The sequence below is a fragment of the Heliangelus exortis genome, chromosome 1 (assembly GCF_036169615.1).
Source record: "Heliangelus exortis chromosome 1, bHelExo1.hap1, whole genome shotgun sequence".
NCBI lineage: Eukaryota > Metazoa > Chordata > Aves > Apodiformes > Trochilidae > Heliangelus > Heliangelus exortis.
In genome coordinates this window covers 60,130,866-60,152,855 of record NC_092422.1, presented here as the reverse complement: position 1 = coordinate 60,152,855, position 21,990 = coordinate 60,130,866, and the positions used below count along the sequence as shown (strand labels likewise).

General features: G+C 44.1%; 1 protein-coding gene across 6 annotated transcripts in view; it reads left to right on the top strand.

Annotated features, from left to right (window-relative positions):
- Window positions 1-21,990, top strand: part of LIMS1 (LIM zinc finger domain containing 1) — a 77,266-nt gene that overhangs the window by 21,030 nt on the left and 34,246 nt on the right. Inside the window, exon 1 of one of the 6 annotated variants that reach the window (XM_071744581.1) lies at window positions 8,579-8,602. The exons of 3 other annotated variants lie outside the window; for them this stretch is intronic. Coding sequence is in view for 2 of the 3 variants with exons in the window: in XM_071744546.1 (XP_071600647.1) it covers window positions 18,911-19,017 (107 nt within the window). In the remaining variant the exon portion in view is untranslated. Of the gene's footprint in view, window positions 1-8,578; window positions 8,603-18,685; window positions 19,018-21,990 lie in introns of those variants that run through there. 2 more of the 6 variants (XM_071744546.1, XM_071744556.1) reach the window with 2 other exon arrangements.

Below are 21,990 nucleotides of genomic sequence, written 5' to 3'. Positions count from 1 at the left end.
CTTTGGATTTGAATGGGATCTGGTTGGTTTCACTGTGCAGGCAAAAGAGCTGCCTGAAGAACTTCTCCTAAAGTTGAAACGCCTGCTATCTGATGCTCAATTTACTGAAGGGAAAGGAGCACATTTGGGTAGTGGGGTGATTGAGGTGGGGGTCGTGTGTGTGTGTGTGTGTGTGTGTGTGTCAAAATTTGCAGGGCTGGCAAGGAGCAGAAAACACGGAGCTCATGAGGTGACTTGGGCAGCATCCCTGTTGGCCCGCCCTGCAGTGCCTCTGGGCTCAGGTTCCTCCCATCCTGCCGCTCCTTTTCTCTTGGAATGGTGCTTCCCTGCCCTCTCTGTAAATGAAGAAGTAGGAGCTTGCCAAGGTGTTTTGGAGGATGGCCTCCCCGATGGAAGCAGAGTGCTGCTGCCAGCAGCTGCCTGACAAGTTTGGGTGAGCCTGCAGTGTCACCCTTCTGGAGTCATGAAGATGGGCTCGTGAAAATAGCCCCTGCCAGGGCACCCAGGAAGGCAGCTGGCACTGGGGAAGCAATTCCCTCCCTTTTGCACCTCCTGGTGTCAATGCTTAGACAAAGGATTAGGGTAAAAGGAGTGTGACACACAAATGGACACCCCCTGCATAGCACTTTCAGAGCTGGGTCTTAAATACCAGAACCCCCCCAGCCCAGCAAATCCAGCTGAGGTGGGACAGTGCAGCTACTGAGTGCTTTGCTCATGAGCTTGAGAGCCCTGAAGTCCTTATTTTTTGTTGAGTTGAACTATTCTGTTTTTGTGGTTTTGTTTTGTTTTGTTTTGTTTTGTTTCCTTCTTTCTTTTCTACTAAAAAGCCTCTCTGCTAGGGAGCCTGGTCATAGGCTCTAGCAGAGAGGCTTTTTAGTAGAAAAGAAAGAAGGAAACAAAACAAAACAAAACTGACCAGGCTTAGGTGGTCTGAGGTGAGGATCCAAGCTCAAGAGCGGGGGTTGGTTCCCTGTGCTACACCCTTTCCTGCTTCTGGACCTTTGATAAGTTGTGTTGCCTCTATTCCAGCTCCACAGCTGCCATGGGAGCCCTGCACCCACCTCCCTGTCCTACAGGAGAGCTTGAGGGCAAATAGTTTATGGGTTTACTGTCAGACACTACAGTCAGACCCATACACAGCAAAGGGGAGCACCTAGCAGAGGTCTGTGGTATGGAAAGGGGTCAGTTATCTGGGAAAGGGTCCCTGCCTTGACACCTCCTTTGTCCTACTTAAAATAAGCTAAATCAGGTAAAAATGCAAGAGTAAAACAGTGCTGGGGTCACAGTGTGTTTAATATTACACAGGTGGAATTGCAAAAAAAAACAAAAGATAAAAAACAAACAAAACACTGTTGATAGTAAATGACTACATTAATTAATTTTATTAGTCAGTACTAAGCAGTGGGGTGGTTGAACTTGATTTTAAATGAAAGTATTTTTTTTTCCCTTTAATGATTGCTTTTGTTACACCTACAGAATGGAGTAGTACCTTAGGTTGTCCTGATGACATGACTGCCCTGCTTTGATGTAAGGTGTTCTCATTTTTCAGGGGGGGAAAAAGAAGCATGAGATTATAGTCCTCACTTGGAAAAGTTATTGGAAAGTTATTGTGTAGCTGCTGTCACATAAAGCAGAATTTATTCCAAGAGGTTTAAAATATGTGCAATATGTGTATTGACTTTCTCCAAACATGGACTCTTAGCAGTTGCCAACAGCATTTACGCTAAAGCTTTATGCTGGTAAGGTCAAAACAATACTTAAATGGTGAATGATTACAGAGAATTTATTTTTTTTTATTTATGTCCTGAAGGGTATCCTTTTGGTCCTTGCTGGCTAAAACATACAGCACAGACTCCAGCCTCTCTTCTGCTGCTTGTGATGCAGCAGTTCCTGCTGTGCTACTGTAAAAGCACTGATAAAGAAAGCAAGTCCCTGGATAAGGCAGTGGGTGAGAAGAGGAGGTTGGTGAGGAAGGAAGGGAGGGTGGGAAGGGACAGGCAGTCTGCCTGAATGAAGGAAGGGGAGCTCTATGAGATGCTGGGATGACTTCTTCAGATGCATGACCTCAGCACTGTTGACCTTAAGGGGTGGAGGTGTTCTTGAGGGTTCTTGCACTGACATGCAAGACAGACATGTGGACTAGAAAGGGCTGTCCTGTGAATAAAAGTATTTCAGGCTATTATGGCCTTTCAGAAAGCAATGTTGCTTGTATTTCCACTTGGTTAGGAAGTCCTTCTGCTTGGAGAAGATGAATTCTTAAGCAGGTTTTTCGTTTTCTCTGTCTCCCAGTGTAGGGTGGGAAGAGGACAAGGAGAGGAAAGCAGCATGGTGGGTGAGATAGGAGGGTGACTGTTGAGGAAAGAAGTTGTCAGTGTTACACATATGTGGTAATAATTTCTCTTGCTTCTGGAAGATGCAAATATGACAACCAGTATGTAATGAAAAACTTCAAGGCATCTTCATGTGGAAACACAGATTTATAAAAAAATGGGGACCCAGTTAATAATGTGACTAAAGTCCGGTAATCAAAACTATTATATGTAGGTGGGATACTTGAATCATAGAGCCTGCACTCTCTTTCTGAGTCCTGAAAGTACTTTTCAGTCTTGTGAGAGATTGTATTGAGAACACTTGAAATTTTAAAGTGTGACTCACTGTATTTTCCCTTCCAAACAATGAAGCTGCTTCACTGAGCTCATCTTCTCTGGTTTGATATGTAATAACTTGTTTTTCCCTCTGCTGCTGCCTAAATTTATTTCTCTAGTGGTGTTATTAAATGTGAACCTTTTTATTGACTTTTTTAAAAATGCTGCAGTCGATCAGCAACCCCGAAATTCATAGCTGCATGGAGGGTTGCCACATATAACGTAATTCTGTGCAGCTTCTTAATCTGGGCATTGAGCCCAGAAAGAAATCCAGCCTTTGCAGCAAGGAGGTTTTTCTGAGTTTCACTCAAGTTGGGGCAGGTGCTTATGCCCCAGCTCTCTTCTGCTCCATGGTCCAGAGCTGACCAGGTGGGCAAGTCTGGACAGGTGTTAACCTTGGGCTGATCTTTCACCCAGAGAACCATGAGGTGGCTGTGAGATTCAAAGACAGAGTAAGTGTCCCCTGCTGCTGTGGGTGTGATGGTTTTCTTCACCAGCTGAGATGCTACCATTGTCTTGCAAAGGCTGAGGCATGGAACAAACCCTTGCAGTGCCCCGGTGAGACACTGGTAAGGAAAAATCATTTGGTATCACAGGGAGGAGAGGGGAAAAGAAATCATTTATACCCCCAACTCCTGCTGTGTGAGACTGTAGGGAGAAAAAAGGATCCTGTTGGAAGCAGAAGCATTTCTTGAATCAGAGGAGCAAGCGCTGGCTCGCAGCAGGGCTTGGAGGGAGACAGGGGCTCAGAGGGAGGCAGGACAGCCAGCAGTGGCCAGCTGGCCCTGGGTCTGTGGCAGATCGCCTGGGAGGGAGATCCCTGGTCTCCTGCCAGTGAATTTGGGAGGAAAGCAGCTACCGATGGTGTTAGTCAGAGTGCAGCTGCTGAGGGCTGTTCAAAGAGCTGGAGCTACTGTAAGAATGACGAGTTGGGCCTTATCTCACTTCCCCTTTTCAAGTAACCCCAGGGACAGGGATGATCATTAGTGAAACCCTAGTGGTGAATGGAGCCAGAACCAGACTGAAAAGTGTATATAATTTCTCAGAGGAGATTTGTCTTTTGGTCCTTTGTATCATTCCACAGGCATAACCTTCCAGTTTGCATTTTGTTTATTTTCCCTGGCTGTCACTGTTCATGTTTAATCCTTAAGGATAATAATTTGCAGTAATAATGCTGAAGAAGAATATTCTTCTTAACATTAATGTCAAACAGGGTGAAATACAATTTCTTGAATAGTTTGGCTTAATACTATGCGCATGGTGCCAGCAGTAGTACTGTATGGTTCAGAGACTGCTGTAATGCTCATTAGCAATGCTTTTTCAGAGGTCATTTAAGATGCCCCAGAAGACATGCAGAAGGGTAAATGCAGTATTTATATTTGAAAATGGTGGCAAAAATAGGCCGCTGGAGAATTAAAGCTCAGTCAGCCTAAATTTGATCCCTACCAAGGCATGAATGCAACTAACTGTCAATATATAAGCATTTACTGAATATTATAGCATTAAAAAAGCAATGAGGATTTCTAAGAAGAGGTTGTTTCAAAGCAGCCAGTATTCCAGCTGTGACAGATGAGCATGCTTCACAAGCAGAAAGGAGGGAATAAATGAGGTGCATCTGCTGGTGCTGTCCCACATAAAATTTCATAAGCAAACAAGAGACAGAGGCTCTGGAATTAGAGCCATGGTGATTAATTTCACTGGAACACAAGCCTTGCAGCTTCTCTTCTTCTGTGTATCCACCAGTCTGTTTTTGCCACTGGTTTGTTGCTGTCCTAGACCATTCCCAGAAGTGCTGCTGCTACCACCTCCCATTCCTTCACTGACCCCTTGAAAGATGGGTTTGTTTGGACTCCGTGCTAGTTTTCACTTCTTTTGGCCTTGTTTAAGTGCATGGCAGTTTGGAAAAAATAGTCTAGGTGGAAGTGCCAGAAGGGAAATGGGCAGCTTCTTGAAAAGAAGCATTTGACCAGGAATTCAGGACCTTCCTGATGGCAACTTTCAGGAATTTTTCCTTTCCAACTTGCATTCAGTGACCCAGATGCTGGAGCTGCAAGTTGGCTTATGAAGTTTGCATGTGTCCTTTACTTGGAGAAAACTTGTTGGGGGCAGGAGATGAATTCAAAATGATCTTGTCAGGTTGGAGGTCAACAATGAAGAAGTTGAAATTTCACAAAGTAAGAGCTGAGAGTTGTACTTGTAAAGCAGAATTCATATGGTCATAGGCTGGGCCATTTGGAGGACGTATTGAAATTAATTGGTATTTCTTATGATCTGCTTGTATAGAAAAACAGATTGTGTTCTGGAAACATTATGTGTGAAATATGAAGGAGGGACGACCTAGATTTTTTTTAAAAGACTGTGTACTCATTACTGAAAAAGCCTGAGAGCCATCATCCTGCCAGAGAAGGATAACAGAGAGGCCTTGTTAAAGCCAAAGAACTTGAAGGAGATTGGAAAGAGTGCAGCAGCCCTAGCTGGTGCGTGCTGCTTTGCTGAAATCGAGGAACATGATTTCATCTGTGGATTGCAAATTTATTTTGGTTGTGAGCTAATGAGTCTGGAGTCTCTGTAAGTGAAACAGGAAGAATACAATAGCTCTACCCAGGAATTATGATCACATATTTCTCTGGAACAGCATTTCCTCCTTCCATCTGCTCTTTTGTCAGAAAGGTACAGCGGGGCAGGTAGGTGAAGTCAGAGGTCCTGAAATGGGACCCATCCCGGATGTGTCCTTGATGTTTCTGTGTTGGTTGGAGATGAGACGTGCTCACTGCTGTTCTGTCTGCATGTGACAGGGTATATGTCTTCCCATTTGTTGGGATGCAGAATGCAAGGAACCATCCAGCCATGCTGGGCAATATGTAGCCTTGCTCTTTGCCTTAACCCCATCCCGAGAAGCACAGAGGAGGCCAGTGAGAACAGCTGGGATGGTGTCTTCCCTTCCTGGCCATGAGGATACTGGGGTTAGGATCTGGTCAGTGCCTCTTTGGCATTTGTCTTCAACAAGACCAAGTTGCTGAGAGCCCTGTTTCCAGCCTGGCCTTGAATGTTTCCAGGGATGAGACTTGTACCACCTGTCTGGGCAAACCATTCCAGTGTCAAAATTTCTTCTTAACTTGATCGGCTGCAATTTTGACACCGTGCTTGAACCTGAATCATGCAGGTTCAGAGATCCAGCTTCAATTCAAGTGAAATTGCTGTTAGCCTTCAGTGACCTAGAGTTAGCTGCTTCGAACGGCAGCTTGGATGACGCTGAAAGGAAGGACAGCAAAGGGAAACCCCGGGGACTTTTTTGTTTTTTCTTCTTCTCCTTGCGAAGGAAAGCTTTGGTAAGGCTGTGCCTTCCCAATCTGTGGGGTTTTGAGGGGAGAGCGGCGGGCAGGGCTGGGGCTGGCAGGAGGGCGGTAGGAAGGACCTTTCGGGGCTGGGAGGAGCGGGTTGTGAAGGGGAGGCTCTTGCTGGTGAAGGATCGCGGCTCTCCGGCTCCTCCTGCCGACTGCAGCCTGCCGGGACCAGGATCGGGACCTGGGCCGCTGGGGCCCGTGGCCCGGGACGGCGGGGGAGGAGCAGGCAGGGCCTGTGGGTTGTCGTGCGGCTCGGATGCCGTCGTGGGGGGGAACGGCTTGGGGGCGGCGGCTGCAGGAGCTGCGGGGAGCGCTCGGCGTGAGGGATGCGAGGCGCGGTGGCTCAGATCTGTGGCCGATCTCTGGGCCAAGACGTGAGTCGAGGGTTTGAGGTAACTGTTCGCCGGGAGGACAAGAGACAAAGCCTTGAGAGGGCTGAAGTCACAACGTCCTGAAAGGACAATAAAATGAGTTCTCACGAAGTGCCCCTCCCTGCCGGTGCCATCCTGGCCCAGTGCCGCTGCCCCCTGCTTTCCTCCCTCCTCTCCAGCCTGCGGGGTCGGTCCTGCTGCAGACCTGGATGGAGGAGATGTGTCTGCCCGTCCCGTGACAGTCATCCCTTTGCAGGTCCCACACCTTCTCTCAGAACATCTCCCTTTTGCCGAAATAGAGAGTTGCCTCTTCTCCCCTGCACTGAGTGTGGTGCTCACCAGTGCTTTGCTTTGCAGCAGCAGCTGCATGCATAGAACAACAGAATCATTTAGGATGGAAAACAACTTTCTTTAGGATCAAGTCCAACTGTTAACCCAGCACTGCCAAGTCCACCACTAAACTATGTCCCTAAGCACCACATCTACATGTGTTTTAAATACTTCCAGGGATGGTGACTCCACCCTAGGCAGCCTATTTCCAGTGCCTGACAGCCCTTTTGGTGAATATTTTTTTCCTAACGAATTCTAAGACTCCCTTGATGCAACTTAAGGCCACTAATCTATGTCCCAATACCCAGTCGTCTGCCTCAGCTGGGAGAAGGCTCTGTGAGCAAAAGAAATGGTCTCAAGGAGGATGCTGCTCCTTGTGGCTGGGGTGGAGGTGAGAGGGAGGAAGGAGCGTGGTGGTGGAGGAAGGAAGAGCAGTGGAAGGAGAGTAACAGGAACTAGACCTTGCCCTTTTGGTGGCATTGAGCTCAGATGTCTTGTGTATACAGTCACAGCAAACAGGAACAGCTGAGCATGAGTATGTGTTTCCTTCTCTTATTTTGCTTCTGGTACGGTGATCTCACAGGGTGGTGAGAGAGACAGCTCCAGGGTGTGGCTGGCTGGCTTCTTCGCCAGCTCCTGGCAATGAGGATGTCAAAAGATCTACTTGCAGAAGGTTACCCAAACTTACTGAATCAGGGTTTTAAAAGGACATAAACCATTGCCAGGAGCAGCTGAGCACAGCATCCTGGAGCAGCCCTGGAGAAGTGTCTATACCTGTGTGCTGCTCTTCTGGTTCAGGGTGGTTTGCAAGAGGAGCAAAGTAAAATAATACAGGAAATATTGTTGTGAAGCAATGGTTCCTTCCTATGGTCAACCTTTGTTTGACGACACTGGTCTAATTTCATGTCTAGCCCAGCTCTAACCCTCTCCTATACCTCGATACCTCATCATCACTGCAGAGCTGCAGCTGCCAATCTCATCTTCCACCGGTGCTGGAAGTCCTGGCACTAGGACCAAGCTGATGGGCTTGGCTGGCTTGTGTGACTTTGTCTAGAGCTGTTCATGTGGCTCTGTGCTGCCCTTCCCCTTAACACCTGGCCTGGATGACTGCAGACTGCCTGCTGGCCTTGCCCTGCTCTCCTCAGCTGGGATTTGGTTCACAAGTTTTCACACCTGTTTTGGAAAACAGGTTAGTGATACAATGGGTCTAACAATTGAACAAAACTGAAAAACATAGTTTGGCCAGGCCGGACTGGTTAATAAATTACTCAGATGTGCTTTAGAAAGTGTTAATCGAAGAGTTAATGCTTGTTTTTCTAGTTCCCTTTTAAAAGATGCTTATTGGCATTCTCCTTAAGGACTCAGAGCTTTTACAGTCATTATGAATCACTAAAATGTCCGTGGTTTCCTAGAAAAGTGGAACTGCTGGCATATGAGCAACGTAAGAAATAATATGCATTGCAAGACTAAGCGAAGCCTCTCCTCATTCTGTATGGCAACTGTTTTATTGTGATTTTCTTCAGCCTTGAGAACAAACTGCTCTTACCTTGACACTTGCCACATTATTTTGAGAGACAAAGCTGTAGTGCATTCTTTCTCCTAGGTTAGTAGCTGTCTAGTGATAAGGTTAATACAACTTAGCTGCTGTTTTTGTACTTGAAGGGCCTTTGCAGGATGAGATAAGAAGTTCAAATGAGGAAGCACTATGTGGTGGTATGGGAAACAGCAGCTTTGAAAGATAACTTAGATTGTTAATTTGTCCACAGAAAAGGGTTAGTGATAAAGTTAAGTGGCCTGAGCAGAAATAGAAGGAGTAAGAAGGAGGATGTAGACAAACATGGTGGAGATGGGAAAGCAAAGCGAGGCTCTGTTGGTACAGAATAGAATTATTTGGTGTGTGTGGTGAAAGCAGGTAAGAAGGATTAACCAGATGCATGTGCATTTTCTAGCAAAAATCTTGTACGAAGGCAAGGTATTGTGCACCAGGCTTCACCAAGATACAAATTTTGCAGATAAATACACTACAGTGCATTAGGGACGGTTTTAATTACCCAAAGAGAGATTTCTACATTGCCTTTAGGGTCACTGTCAAACACCAGCATAAATGCTGTTATCTCAGAGCAGCACAACAGTTCCTTGGTTAAAGGCTGCTGTGGAACATGGATCTGGGCCTGATGCTGCTTGGTTTCACAGCTTTGGAGCATGGAGGGCAAGTAGTTATGTTTTCATGTGATGTTTTAAGTTCCGTTCACTAAAACAAATGCTAGGCTGAAAAAGACAGGAATGCTAATAGAGGTCTTGCCTGTAAACAAAGTAATAAATACCCTTCTGAGAGACAAAAAAATAGCCATGTTCTTTTCATGTGATATTTTAAGTTCCGTTCACTAAAACAAATGCTAGGCTGAAAAAGACAGGAATGTTAATAGTGGTCTCATCTGTAAACAAAGTAATAAATACCCTCCTGAGAGACAAAAAAATAGCCATATTCTTTAATTCCTTTATAAACTCTACAAGCTTGCTACTTTTCAACCCCAGCTGTGACTGAGAAGTTAAATAATGTTAGGAGGGTTAGATATTTGTGATCACTGCTTTAACCTTCAAAGGGTTGCCTTTGACCTTTGAAAAGGTGTGCAAATTTCAGACTGCTTTAGGAAAACTGAGTTTATGCCTCTGTCCACAGAAGAGAGACACAACTCAGCTCTGAGGTCATGCAGGTTGTTCAGGTCGTCCTGACCTGCTCTTGGAGGTGAAGGTTATTTTCTGTTCCCAGTTAGTTCTTGCCCAGTGCTGAGGCTGTCAGAAGTCTTCTAGGAGATGGGGAGTGACTGGCTGCTTTCATCTCAGAAAAGAAGAAAAGCAGAGGGTATTCCTTGGTTCTCAGCAGATGAGAGGGTGGGGAGAGCCAATCTTCCCACTCTCTGTGGCATTGACAGAGGTGGTTGCAGTGGGGTAGCATGGACTGGTGTGGTGGTCACTGCTCACCAGTGACTCCAGGGGTTCCTCCTCCCAGGTGAGGACCTGGGACCCTCTCATGCTTGTTGAGATGTCTGAGGTTATGTGCAGAGTTGTTACCAGTTCCTTTTCTCTTTGTCCTCCAAATAATACTGTAAAAAGCCCCAAATCAAGGTGTGCCTCCCAAGGGACTGAAGTTGTTACAATCATCTTCAGTGCCTGGAGTATCTGGACATACAACGCCTCAGTGATCCCAAGAAGTAGATCTAGTTTCTAGCTCTTTCCTGTCCACATTTTTGTATTTTTGTCATTTTAAAAATGCTGATGTTAGAACTACAGCTATACCCATTCTTATGGGGTGGAGGATTTGCTTCCTTTACTCTCCATAGCAATTTTGGGGTAGAAGATTGGTGTTACACTGTTTGTGGAACCAAACTGTGAACTTGGATGAATTTCTCCTCCTCTTTACAGCATACATTTTTTACAGGGTGAAAAAAGGAAGTGGTTTGCTAAGTCACTGTCTGGTTTGCTTGTTTTTTAAAAAATATTTTATCACAACTACCAGTTATAACCACAGGGAAAACATGCAAACAGTGAGTGTTTGATGTAAAACTATATATGGGAAAGGCTGCTCATTGTGAACCTACTGTCAGCAAGGCTGCAACCTGCCAGTAAGTATCTACATGGTTGCTTGGGCTGAGGGTCTCGTGTTTGCCTGAGTGCACCTTGTGCCTGGCAACAAATTATGTGATCTTTTTGGCATTTGTGGGTAAATTCTTATGAGCTGGAGCCACATGTGGAAACTGCGATAAATAGAATTATGAGGAGGATGGATAATAGTTTTGCTTGCTGAGTTTTGTAACTACTAAAAGAAAGTGGCACTATTAACAGAGCTTTGAGAAAAGTCCTTCACTGTTCTTGAAATATGTGGAGGTATCCTGGTATTCCCAGTGGTTTTTTTGTCTGTTATTCATCTGTAGTGTTTTTAGGGACACTATTTTGTCCCCAGCCAGAACACAGGATTTATGGTTGGTTTGAAGGTACCCTGTTGCTGATGGGTGTTTTTTGAGCAATGGGATAATTGGCAGTGACTGACAGGAGGACACGGTGATAAACTCAAAATTGTAATTGAAATTGAACCCAGAAGATTAATATTACTGGAAGGCATAGTTTTTTTATAACTTCTGAAATTATTTGAAGAGGTCTTCATATTGAGAAGTCAGTCACTTTTCCAGCGGAGCAAACCTTCTATGGTAGGGCAGCTGTGCTCTTTTGGTTTAAAGCTTTTGCTCTAATTTAAGTAACTTAAATATTTTCTTCATGTGCTTTAAAATATTATAAAAAGTCCATGTAAGATCGTGTTTTATTTTTTTGTGCTGAATCCAAAAGTCATTTTTGCATTGATAAAGGGAGGAGGGTGGTATTTCTGCTTTACGGTAGTCTGAATTTTCAGGTTGAATTAGTTTTGTTTCTTTTGCACTGTGGTGTTCCTTTACAGTATGGATTTTTCTGCATGGATGTGGATTGCAAGTTTTAATAGCTTTGGAGCCAAAACATACATACGGGAAAACTAAGATTTTTTTTTGAGTTGCTGAAAATTGCACCTTACCTCTGGTTTATTAAGTGTTTACATGTGTTTGGCTTTCATTTTCTAAACACATGATCTACTCTGTATATTATATTTTAGAGAGGATGTTCATTCTTACACTAGAAACCACCAAACTGCTAATCTCTGATCTTTTAAAGGATAAAATCTCTAGGAAAGCACTGTTTTCAACCTTACTTGAAAGTGCTGGTCAGAGTATAGGAACACTTTTCAGTGTATCTGTTCTCCCTTGCTATCTCAAATTTGTAGTTGCTGTGCCCCCACTGTCACCGCTCCCCTTTCCTTTGTAATGGGTTTCCCCATCCTTGGTTTCCACCTCTCCCCTTTCCTTTGTAATGTGTTTCCCCATCCTTGTTTTTTGAGCAATACAGGCTATGTGAGGTGGCTCTATGGGATGTTCACAGAAGTGCAGCCCAGAGTGGTTGCTTCTTCTGGGATGGTAAATGGACCATCCCTCACCATTCAGTTCTTCTTACAGCCAGCAGCATTCAGAGTTTCTGAATACCCTCTCAGGAGCTCAAAGGTGTGTTGTCCTTCTAAAAACCCAGCACCTTCAACCATAAAGTAGTGTCACCTTCTGTCTTGGCCATTGTGCTTGATCGTGTGCCATGAGGTGATGGAGCCTTCAAGCATGGGTGTGTTGTCAGGGTCACCCTTTGCAAGGGGAGTGTGCTTCCTTTTCTCCTTGGCAGTTTAATTTCATTTCAGTGTAAAGAATGCAGAACCTTGAGGAGAGGCTTTTCTTTCTCTATGTGTAATGTAGCATTAGTAATTTGAAAAGTATTTGTGAGATGGAAAGCAAAGGGGCCAGCAGAGTCATTGCTGGACAGCCAACAGAGGAAGCAGTTTATAGGCCGCTGTGTTTTTGTTATTAAACCTTGGTGAATGGTGTTTTGGGGAAATCTGAAGAATTCCCAGTGTTCCCATTCCTTCAGTGAAAGACAAGGTCATCTTGGAGCCTGTTTTGAAACCTCCCATTAACGCAAAACCACTTCCCAGCAATTGCCCATCTGGAACGCCTCAGACCTTCTACAGCTCTGGAAGGGCTGCTGGCTTTCAGGGCACAAACCCAGACATCAGAGCAAGTAATTCCCTGGGATGCTTGAGACAGCAGCTCTATGGGCAGTTTGCTTCTTTTGGCAGTGATTTTGAGGTTCTGCTTCTGCTTTTGTATTTTTCTTGGAGGCTTCCTCAGTCTTTTGTAGTGTCTACTGGGTAACTTTTAAAATCACTCAGTAAGCCAGCTGGCACCAGGGGCTTTTAACCCTCATTTCCAAAGGCATTGTATCTCATTACAGTAAACATTCTGCATATATTTACAGTAGTAGGGGGCAACTTCTTAAGTTAAAAGTTAATTACTTTTTACTTTAATAACTTCTTAAGTTAAAAAGTTAATTTCTTTAAAGATAGCTTTTTTCAGTCTTTTTTTGCAGACTTAGTTAGTATCCTCATGCATCATAAACTAAATGCTGAAATGTAAAAAGTAGATTTCTGACAGGGTTTGAAAACTGCTTTTGGAAGGAGACTTGCAGTTCCAAGACAGCAAAAAGTATTTGGAAGGGAAGGTCCTGTATCTAGAAAAGAAATTGGGAATTCTTTATATTTTTCCACATGTTCTATGCTAGTCTGAACTCTGAATTTGCTGGCATTAAACCCTCCTTCCTCCCATCACTTCAGTGTGGTACTTTTTCTTTGCTCTCTTAAGCTGCTTATCCCATATAATTCAGGGTCCCTATGAGTAATTTTACCCATCTTAAAGCTTCAAGTGCTTGCTAGCTTTTTACTTTTTTTTAGAGGGTCTCATGTACAAACTGAATTCCAAAACTGATGCCTTGTTTCTTCTTAGCACAGCTACTCATGTGTTGATTATCCACCGATTAACCACATGAATTTCCAGCTATAATGCCAGCCTGCAAGTTCAGCCACTGCTCTGTCATTCATCTCTGCTCTCAGCTTAGCCCCAGTCTAAATTATTAAAGCAGATGTAGGTTAATTCATACCTCCCTCTGGCTGCAGAGAGAAATACAGGCACTGAGAAGTAAGGCAGCATATTCCCAGTAGAGGGAGGTGTTGTAAAGCTCAGCCAAAGCAGGATTTCAATTGCTGGAGAAAAATGTGCCTTAGGAGGTTTGTGGGGTAGTTGGTTTTTTTGTTGTTTTTTGTTTGTTTGTTTGTTTGTTTTGGGGGGTGTGTGTTTGGTTTTTGTTTGGTTTTGTATGGGTTGGGCTTTTTTGTGTCTGTTTTTGTGGCGTTTTTTTCTTCTGTATTTTAGGAATTCATGGGGCAGTGCCTGCAGAGAGCTTGGAGGAAGCATCCAAAAGGCCTTGCTTCACATTCATATAGACAGAAGATTTTTTTCCATGCTTGCTTTTATTTTTATTTTTATTTTTATTTCTATTTCTATTTTTATTTCTATTTTTATTTCTATTTTTATTTTTTATTGTTGTTGGGATGGAAGCAGAGACCTCTGCCTTGCCTCACCTAAACGTTATGGGCCACCTAGGGTGGAGGTGGAGATGCCTTTGGTACCACAAGGGTGAGGAGGGATTCCTATGCCCACTGGAACTGCCCCTCTGCCTTCCCTACTTCTCCTCAAATCTGAAAGAACTTCGGTGGGTTGAGTGCTGTGCCACTCTGAAGGGTACTTAACACATCATTCTGTATTTTTTTTACTTTATATTGTATGGCAGGGATGTGTATCTACAGAAGTTTAAAAAAAACTCAGTAGATGCCATGAAATTGCAGCAAATGTGCTTGGTCAGCTGGAACATGGACATGAATCCATCATACTGCTTTGCAGTGTCCACACAATCCTTAAGTGCCTCAGGATTTAGCCTATTCCATGGATTAAACATCCATGTTTCAGGACTGGTTGACTGCTGGGTGGAACAGGGCAAGAAACATCAAAACAGATGTTGGAGTCACAATAGACAAGGAAGGAAAGATGTAATTAGTTAACTTAACTCCTTGAATCAACAGCTAGAGCTTCAGTGAAGCTTTGGAAATTTTTTTCAAGGTTCACATCCTTTGATCCGTGGCTTGTTTTATCTCCACTCATTTATCACTGCTTGCACAGTAGGCTGTTCCTTGACACTCAGACCCATTCGTGGGTATTTGCCACAGCAGCCTAATTCAGAGAGGTGTAAACCTTCATTTCTGCTTGGCACATCAGTTAACTGCTTCAGGGGTTCTTGCAAAACTGCTGGCAGGGTTTTGTTCACCTTCCTTCACTTGCTCTATCGAGTCATAGAATCATAGAATTGGCTGGGTTGGAGGGGACCTCAGAGATCATCAAGTCCAACCCTTGATCCACTACCGCTGCAGTTACCAGACCATGGCACTGAGTGCCACATCCAGTCTCTTTTTAAATATCTCCAGGGATGGAGAATCCACCACTTCCCTGGGCAGCCCATTCCAATGCTTGATCACCCTCTCCGTAAAGAAATTCTTTCTAATGTCCAACCTAAACCTCCCCCGGCACAACTTGAGACCGTGCCCTCTTGTCTTGCTGAGAGTTGCCTGGGAAAAGAGACCAACCCCCCCCTGGCTACCCCCTCCTTTCAGGGAGTTGTAGAGAGTGATGAGGTCTCCCCTGAGCCTCCTCTTCTCCAGGCTGAACAGCCCCAGCTCCCTCAGCCTCTCCTCATAGGATCTGTGCTCGAGTCCCTTCACCAGCCTGGTTGCCCTCCTTTGGACCTGCTCCAGGACCTCAATCTCCTTCCTGAACTGAGGGGCCCAGAACTGGACACAGGACTCGAGGTGTGGCCTCACCAGGGCTGAGTACAGGGGCAGAATCACTTCCTTGGACCTGCTGGCCACGCTGTTCCTGATACAGGCCAGGATGCCATTGGCCTTCTTGGCTACCTGAGTCCTGTGCATTCCTGCTGATACTCAAGCCTTTTCCTTGGCTTTAAGGAGTGTTATTCTTCCAGACCTTGCAAGGAATAGCAGAAAGTCAACACTCTTGGACACATTCCTCTGGAGAGACTCATCCCAGTGATAAGCAAGGCATGGGGAATGGAGAAATGTACTCCCTCATAGCAGCCACTTTTTAACCATGTGCATGCCAGGTTCACTCCTATAGTGTTCTTAATAATGCTCTTCCAATTATTTTTTGACCATTTATGCTGCCCTGAAAACCAGAATTTTCTGTCACTTTGAAAATCTTCAACTAAATTTAGTTTAATTTATGGTTTCTTCAAAGTTTCAAAACAAACCAAAACAAGATCATGCCACTGAAGTAGCAAAAATGGTCGGTCATGTTGATAAAGGCTTCTCAGTGTGGAATGAGAAGGCTAAAACTTTGTCTTTTCTGGCTTCTGTAATTAACATGCATTCACTGTAAATACAGAATTATGAAGAAATATACTGACTTTGAAGTATCTGGTGGGTTTTATTATTCCTAAATGCAATGACATGGTTTCCAGCATCATGGATTACTATTCACATCCGTTTGAGCAAAGTAAAAAGTACCCAGACATGACCCATCTGTCTCTAAAGATTTTTAAATTGCAAAGTTCTGCTGAATACCCACAGTCACTGGAACAGCAGTACTTTCACAGAAATTCAAGAGAGGCCTGGTATAGCAAGATAAATGCTTTGCAGGACTGAAATGAAAATTCAGGTGTGAGCCTTGTGCTTGGGATGGATGAAGGACTGCATAGTACCTTTGTAGGTTCCACCTTTTACTGGACATTATTTTCCTCTAAGGAAATACTGGTAATACCATACTTATCCATCAGATTGCAGTAGCAATGTTAGCTTTCTCTGAGGGATGGAGGAGGGCTGGTTGCATGGGTGAAGAAGCACATACTGGAAAATGAAGAGAGAACCTTCAAAGAACAGGATGTAAAAGAAGACTGAGAGTTAGCGGTAATAAGAAAAGCCATGGTAACTTGGCCAGTCCTCAAAAATCCTCACGGAATGTGAAAGGTCCAAGTGGCCCCATCCCATGCAAGAAGAATGTAATCTCTTTTAAAAAAGGAATTATAAACATCAGATAGGGGCTGGAAGGTGAAAGAGGGTGTGGGGAGCAGGAGGCACTCACTGGGCAAATTCCTCTTCCTGCAGAGCAAGGTCTGTCTGAGTTGTTTTCTGGCAACCTTTAATGAGTTGGAGAAATGTAATTTTCATTCTCCAGTGCTTCTCCAGAAAATGCCCGTACACCATACATTTGATATTCAGAACTTAAGGTTCAGTTGTTTGAGTAATACCATATTTGAGGCCTTGTATCTTGTCAGGATTAGTAGAAGATCCCACAGGGCAAAAAAGGAGTCCAGTTTGGATTTCTTGTAGAAAGCTTTTGGCTTGTTCTCAAGTCCTCCAAGAAAGTCTTTTCTAAATCAGCTTTGACTGCTGCTGGAGTTTGCTGAAGAAGCCTGTGTAATAATGATGTTGCAGAGCTGACTCCCAGGTCTCTTTAAAAAAACTAACCATCTTTCCCTCCCTTATATTGAGGTGGATTTGTTCTCTATAACAAACTCATTTTTGTGTCTGGATTTCTCGTATTTCTTCAATTTATGTGCACTGCTTGGAGGCCTTGATTTTAAATTTTAATAATACCTCTTTGGTGCAGCTGTGGTTTTGAAGTACATTTTAGTAAAAGCCATTGTCCCGTAGGCCGTCCAAGCACAGCAGCTGTCTGTGCAGATAAACATGAACTTTAATGCTACGTGCTTCACACTCACGTAGCTTGCAGCAAAGTGGGTGATGAGTTGTCCTTTAATTTTTGATAGACTCATGTCATGATTAATACAAAAGTATTCAGTATACACCAAATAGACTGCTCCTGCAGTGAATAAAAATCTCATTAACAAATCTGTAGGTAATAGTTCAGTCTCATTGGTTTACAAAGAGCTCTTGACAGCAAAAAAATCTCTTCTGTCTTCACTTTTTATATTGTTATTTTCTAAAACAGTGTTTGGACCAAGATAAATCATCAGTACACTGATATTTAAAGTACATTCAAAACTGTTGGTAATGTCTGAAAGCCAATGTGCTGTGAGCATCTGTCATCTGCTGTCCTTAACCTCTGCTTGTAGCAGCATTAACTTTTCATTGAATCCCTGATTGACTGCAGGGAATTGGCATTTAATTGTGTTTAAGCTTATCCTACTGTGTATTGAGAAACAGTTTTAAATACTTGGTTTGAAACTGGAATGCAGCATGTTTAGGCAAATATCATGACCATTCTTTCTTTTATTTTCTGAGGACTGAAGCTCAGATATGTAGCTCTTGTTGACATTTCAGTGTGCGCAATATCATATAAATCACTTGCATTTGTCCAACCGTATCTATTTGGCATGTTATGTGATTTCTTTTCCAAAGTAATTTCTGTTATTTTTCCATTGTGTGATGCTTTTATATTATATGTTGATGACATTCCAGGGTGAAGTATGCTGCTAGTATTACATACAATACTTCATTTGTGTTAAGTCTGGTAATCCTGATGAAACTGGTGTCTGATAACACAGACAGTATTACAAGTGTTACACTTTTTTCCATTCAAAAGTGCTCTCTTGTAAGTATTCCTCTACAAAATACTTTGATAATGAACTGTGATATTCGTACCACATAGAATTTGTTTCTGATCATAAACAGCTCTTGCAAATTGTTAGATTTCTTGTCTTTTCTTTTAAAAAGGTCATTTTTTAAAAATATATCCCCCCTCCCCCAACTCTCAACCTAGAGATAAAAACTCTGAATTACGTTTCTGTTTATATGCGTCAAGGATAATGTCAAAGAAATCGTAAGAATATTTTTTTAGAATGGCAAGCTTTTTGGAAGCCTCCTTTCAAGTTGAAATTAAAAGGTTTTTTTACTGAAAAATTACTAAGTGAGATGAGACGCAAGGGTTTGCAAATCCCTGCTAGTCACCTTCCTGTCTCACAGGAAACCTGCACTTTCATTCCTGTTTTACAATTACACAGGACACTCCATCACTGCAGCGTGTGACAAAGAGCTGCGGTGGTTATGTTTTGATAGCTGAGAGTAGGAAGAAAAATACATCGGGGTTTTCTTCTGATTTTTCAGGATGCTTGGGAAAGAGCAATGTCTGAGGAGCCCGGTGCATTTTTACTGAAGTTACTTCGCGGCAGACTTTGCTGCATTAATCTCCCTGTCAGAGTTTGCTCGCACATAGCTCCACAGTGCAAATCACCGCCTTTCTGTCATAAATTATATATCACATAATTCATAGCTCAGAGCAGCCCTGGGAGATTTTTCGCTGATTGCAGCGGGGCAGAGTCACTCCGGTCGCTCCAGCCCGGGAGCGCGCAGAAAGCCGGAGGGAATCCGGTCAGCTCTCCGCTGACATCCATCCCTGAGGTGTGCTCGAGTGATAGAAGGAAATGTGGTGCCCTTCGGGAGGGTGTGTACCTCGGAGGAGAAACAGGAAGCCGAGCAGCGGCCTCCTGCCTGCCCTGCCCGCAGAGGTTGGTGGCTGGGGCGGGCGCAGGTGTTGCCTCGCAGCCTCTGCTCTCCAGGCATCTTGGCAGGCGCGCTCCTCGGCAGCAACATCTGGAAGAGGCGGGAGAGGGGAAGCAAGAAGCCCAACCCAAAGACAAAACGTTCCCCTCCCCACCCCCCCCTCCAACCACCACCTCCCCCTGGCTTAAAAAAAAAAAAAACAAAACAAAAAACCAACCCTCCAGGTAGAGAAATATGACGGCCTTGCAGCTGAAAGAGCTGTCACAGTCGGGTCTGTACAGGAGGAGACGGGATCGCCCTGATAGCGTGGGACTGCCCGGGTCGCATGAAGAGAAGCTGAGGTGAGTTGTGAGTTGAGGGGTACTGCCGGGGCACCCAGTCCTTTTCAAACAGGCTGCTTGCTGTCGTGGTTCCAGCAGAACAAAAATGCAAAGCACTGCTGAGAAAAAAAATCACCGCAGAACACCCGCATCCAGAAGCGCTACGGGAAAAAACCCAAAAGCGGGGTTAACAGGAGGCATAGGGTGACCTTGTGGGGTTTGCTGATAGCGTGGCTACCTTTCCTAGCTCTGGGAAGGGGCAAATGTTAGCTGGTGGTTGCTTCTGACAGCCAGCACTTGCAAATCTGTAACTTGGCATAGCCTGACAACTTTGCTCCGTCTGATACGAAGTCAGCGTTGGGTCACCTGGGCGCAGTGGGTTGTGCTGCTTCTTGGGGCTCTTGGTGGCTGGAGGGGCTGGGGCTGCTCCTGGGCTCTGGCTTTCTTCACGGGGGGGTTCTTTGTTGTGGAAAGGAAAGGACTTTAGACAAAAGAATGCAGCAGGACCACTTAGCCTGACCTTAATCAGGAAGGGTGACCAAAAATCGGAAAGCCATTTAACGTCCAGGGTTACCTTCCTGATGCTGTGTGCTTTGGAAAAATTAACAGCGAGTTTTCAAGCAGTCTCTGGAGCTTGGAGGTTAAACGATTGTTTGTAATCTGAGTAAGCACAGACACACACAAAAGAGTGAAAATGCAAAGTTTTTTAAGTGTGCTTGGTGTGAAAGCAGCCACTTCAAGCTCCTCAGAAAAGGATCCTAGTATAAATGCTAACAAAAGCCTAAGTAGGGAGGAAGTACTTCCTACCTCCTAATGCCTGCTCCCTGGTTGTATTTTTAGATTTTTTTTTTTTTTTTTTTTTTTTTAGGTGGTGGTTGTGCATCAGATTGGACTGCTTTGTAATTTAAAAGGTTTTGTGTTACTACACTTTAATTACATGTGTTAGCAATTTCAGAAGGATGTATTCATATTTGGGGGATTTACCCTATTGTTATAACTAAGCATCTTTGTTAAAAGTTATTGTGGCAAAATGTATAATTCTAACCTACTGAGATTATTTGACACGAGATATCAGAGATACTATATCATAGAATACTTGTTCTAGGAATGTGTTAACTTGCAAAGCTGATACATGTGCTTGGTATCTATAGTATTAATTCTGAATTGATTTCCTAGATGGATTTCTAATAGCATGTGTATATTATATGACTATAGATGGAAGAATTATGAGACTTTCTTTTATACAGAACTATGAGTGAGGAAGAACAGATCTTGTTCAGGAAAAGAAAGCCGCTTTTTAAAGCATGTTCATAAGAGTGGGTACTATCTCTATTGCTGTATTGTTGTTTTGTTTATTTATATATACATCCATGATGGGAATGAGGCCCTTTGTGGGCTGGGAGTAGGGATAGGTTTGTCTGTCCCAGCATACAGCCAGGTGTTTTGATCCTTTCCTAAGCCTCTTTCGGTTAAAGACAAGAAATATGTGAAACAGGGATTGGTCTTGAGAAATAAAATCCAAGTGGAGGAAAGAGCAAATCAGGGGATTTATGGCAGTGTATTGAAGATTAGAAAAAAGGTAAATAGATGATACTCCTAGAGCAGGGGGACAACTTGTAGCTAAAGACAGAACTACTCTCTTATTTGCTAATGGCTTAAGATGGTTCTTATTCAAACTAAACCTTGCTCCTTCCTAACCTACTTTGTGATTTTTCAGTGTGCTGCCAGGCAGCCTTATTTGTCATATTTACTGCGTGCTCCATGACAGAAGGCCACGGCACTGTAAATAAAAAATAATGACATGACAGGAGGGCAAAGAGCAATCGAGAACAAAGAGAAAAAGTTCTTTCATTTTTTTTAAACTGGAAACCTCTGGCTTTTTCCACGTGCTCTCCCTGGCGACACTTAGATGCCTGTCCTTAGCAAATACTTTCAGAGTATCCAGAGTCCACAAGAAAGACAAGAGGTTTCTTTCATGTCTGCTAAATATAGCTTGCCATCCTCCATGGCTTTGCAATGCCCTCCCATATATTCTCTCTCCAGCTCTTTGTTCTGGTGCCTTTGTGTTTCATTTTACATACATATTAATCCGCATGTATTAAATAATATCAGCCCTCAAGGAACAGTTCCCTGAAAGCTGCTTTCTCAGTTCAAGTACCATATTTTTCTAATCCTGGGCCAAAATGTACTCGAGCTGCCAGTGTCCTGAGGCTGTCCTGTGAGAATTTCTGTACGGGTTATCTGCCAGGTTTCCCTTTACAGCCTTTTACACCTTACCCCAGTATGAAGTTTCTCTCTCCTTCCTTTTTTATAGGAATGCCTCTCCTTTGGGAGCAGTTTTCTGGGATGGGGGCTGGGCTATTCCTCTGGGAAGGAAGGTGGTAGGCAGCCCTCCTCACCCCTTCTTCTTGGCTGCTGGGTGCCTTGGCCTGACCCTGTGCTGCTGCTGCAGCACCAAACGCTGCTGTGGTTGGGGTTCCTGGGTCCCTCACAGCAGGAGAAGAAGCCAAGCAGTGCAGGATGGGGACGTGTGCCTGCAAACTGAGGGGTAGATCTAGCCAGGTGTCAGTGTCAGCACTGCAAAACAGCTCGAGGAGGAGGGCTTGGTGTCCAAGCCTTTGCTTTTTCCCGAGAACGTTGGTGTCATTTGAATCTAAAACATGTGAGATTACTGACAGTTCTGAAATATTAATAGTTCTTCAGGAACAGCCTGTAGCATCCTTCTAGTACCTGAAAGGAGCCTACAAGAAAGATGGAGAGGGACTTTTCACAAGGGCATGTAGCAGTAGGGCAAGAGGTAATGGTTTTAAGCTGGAAGAGGGTAGATTTAGGCTGGGCATTAGGAAGAAACTCTTCACTGTGAGAGTGGTGAGGCAGGGTGCAAGGGAAGTTGTGGCTGCCCCCTCCCTGGAAGTGTTCAAGACCAGGCTGGATGGGGCTTGGAGCAACCTGGTCTGGTGGGAGGTGTCCCTGGCATGGCAGGGGAGTTGAAAC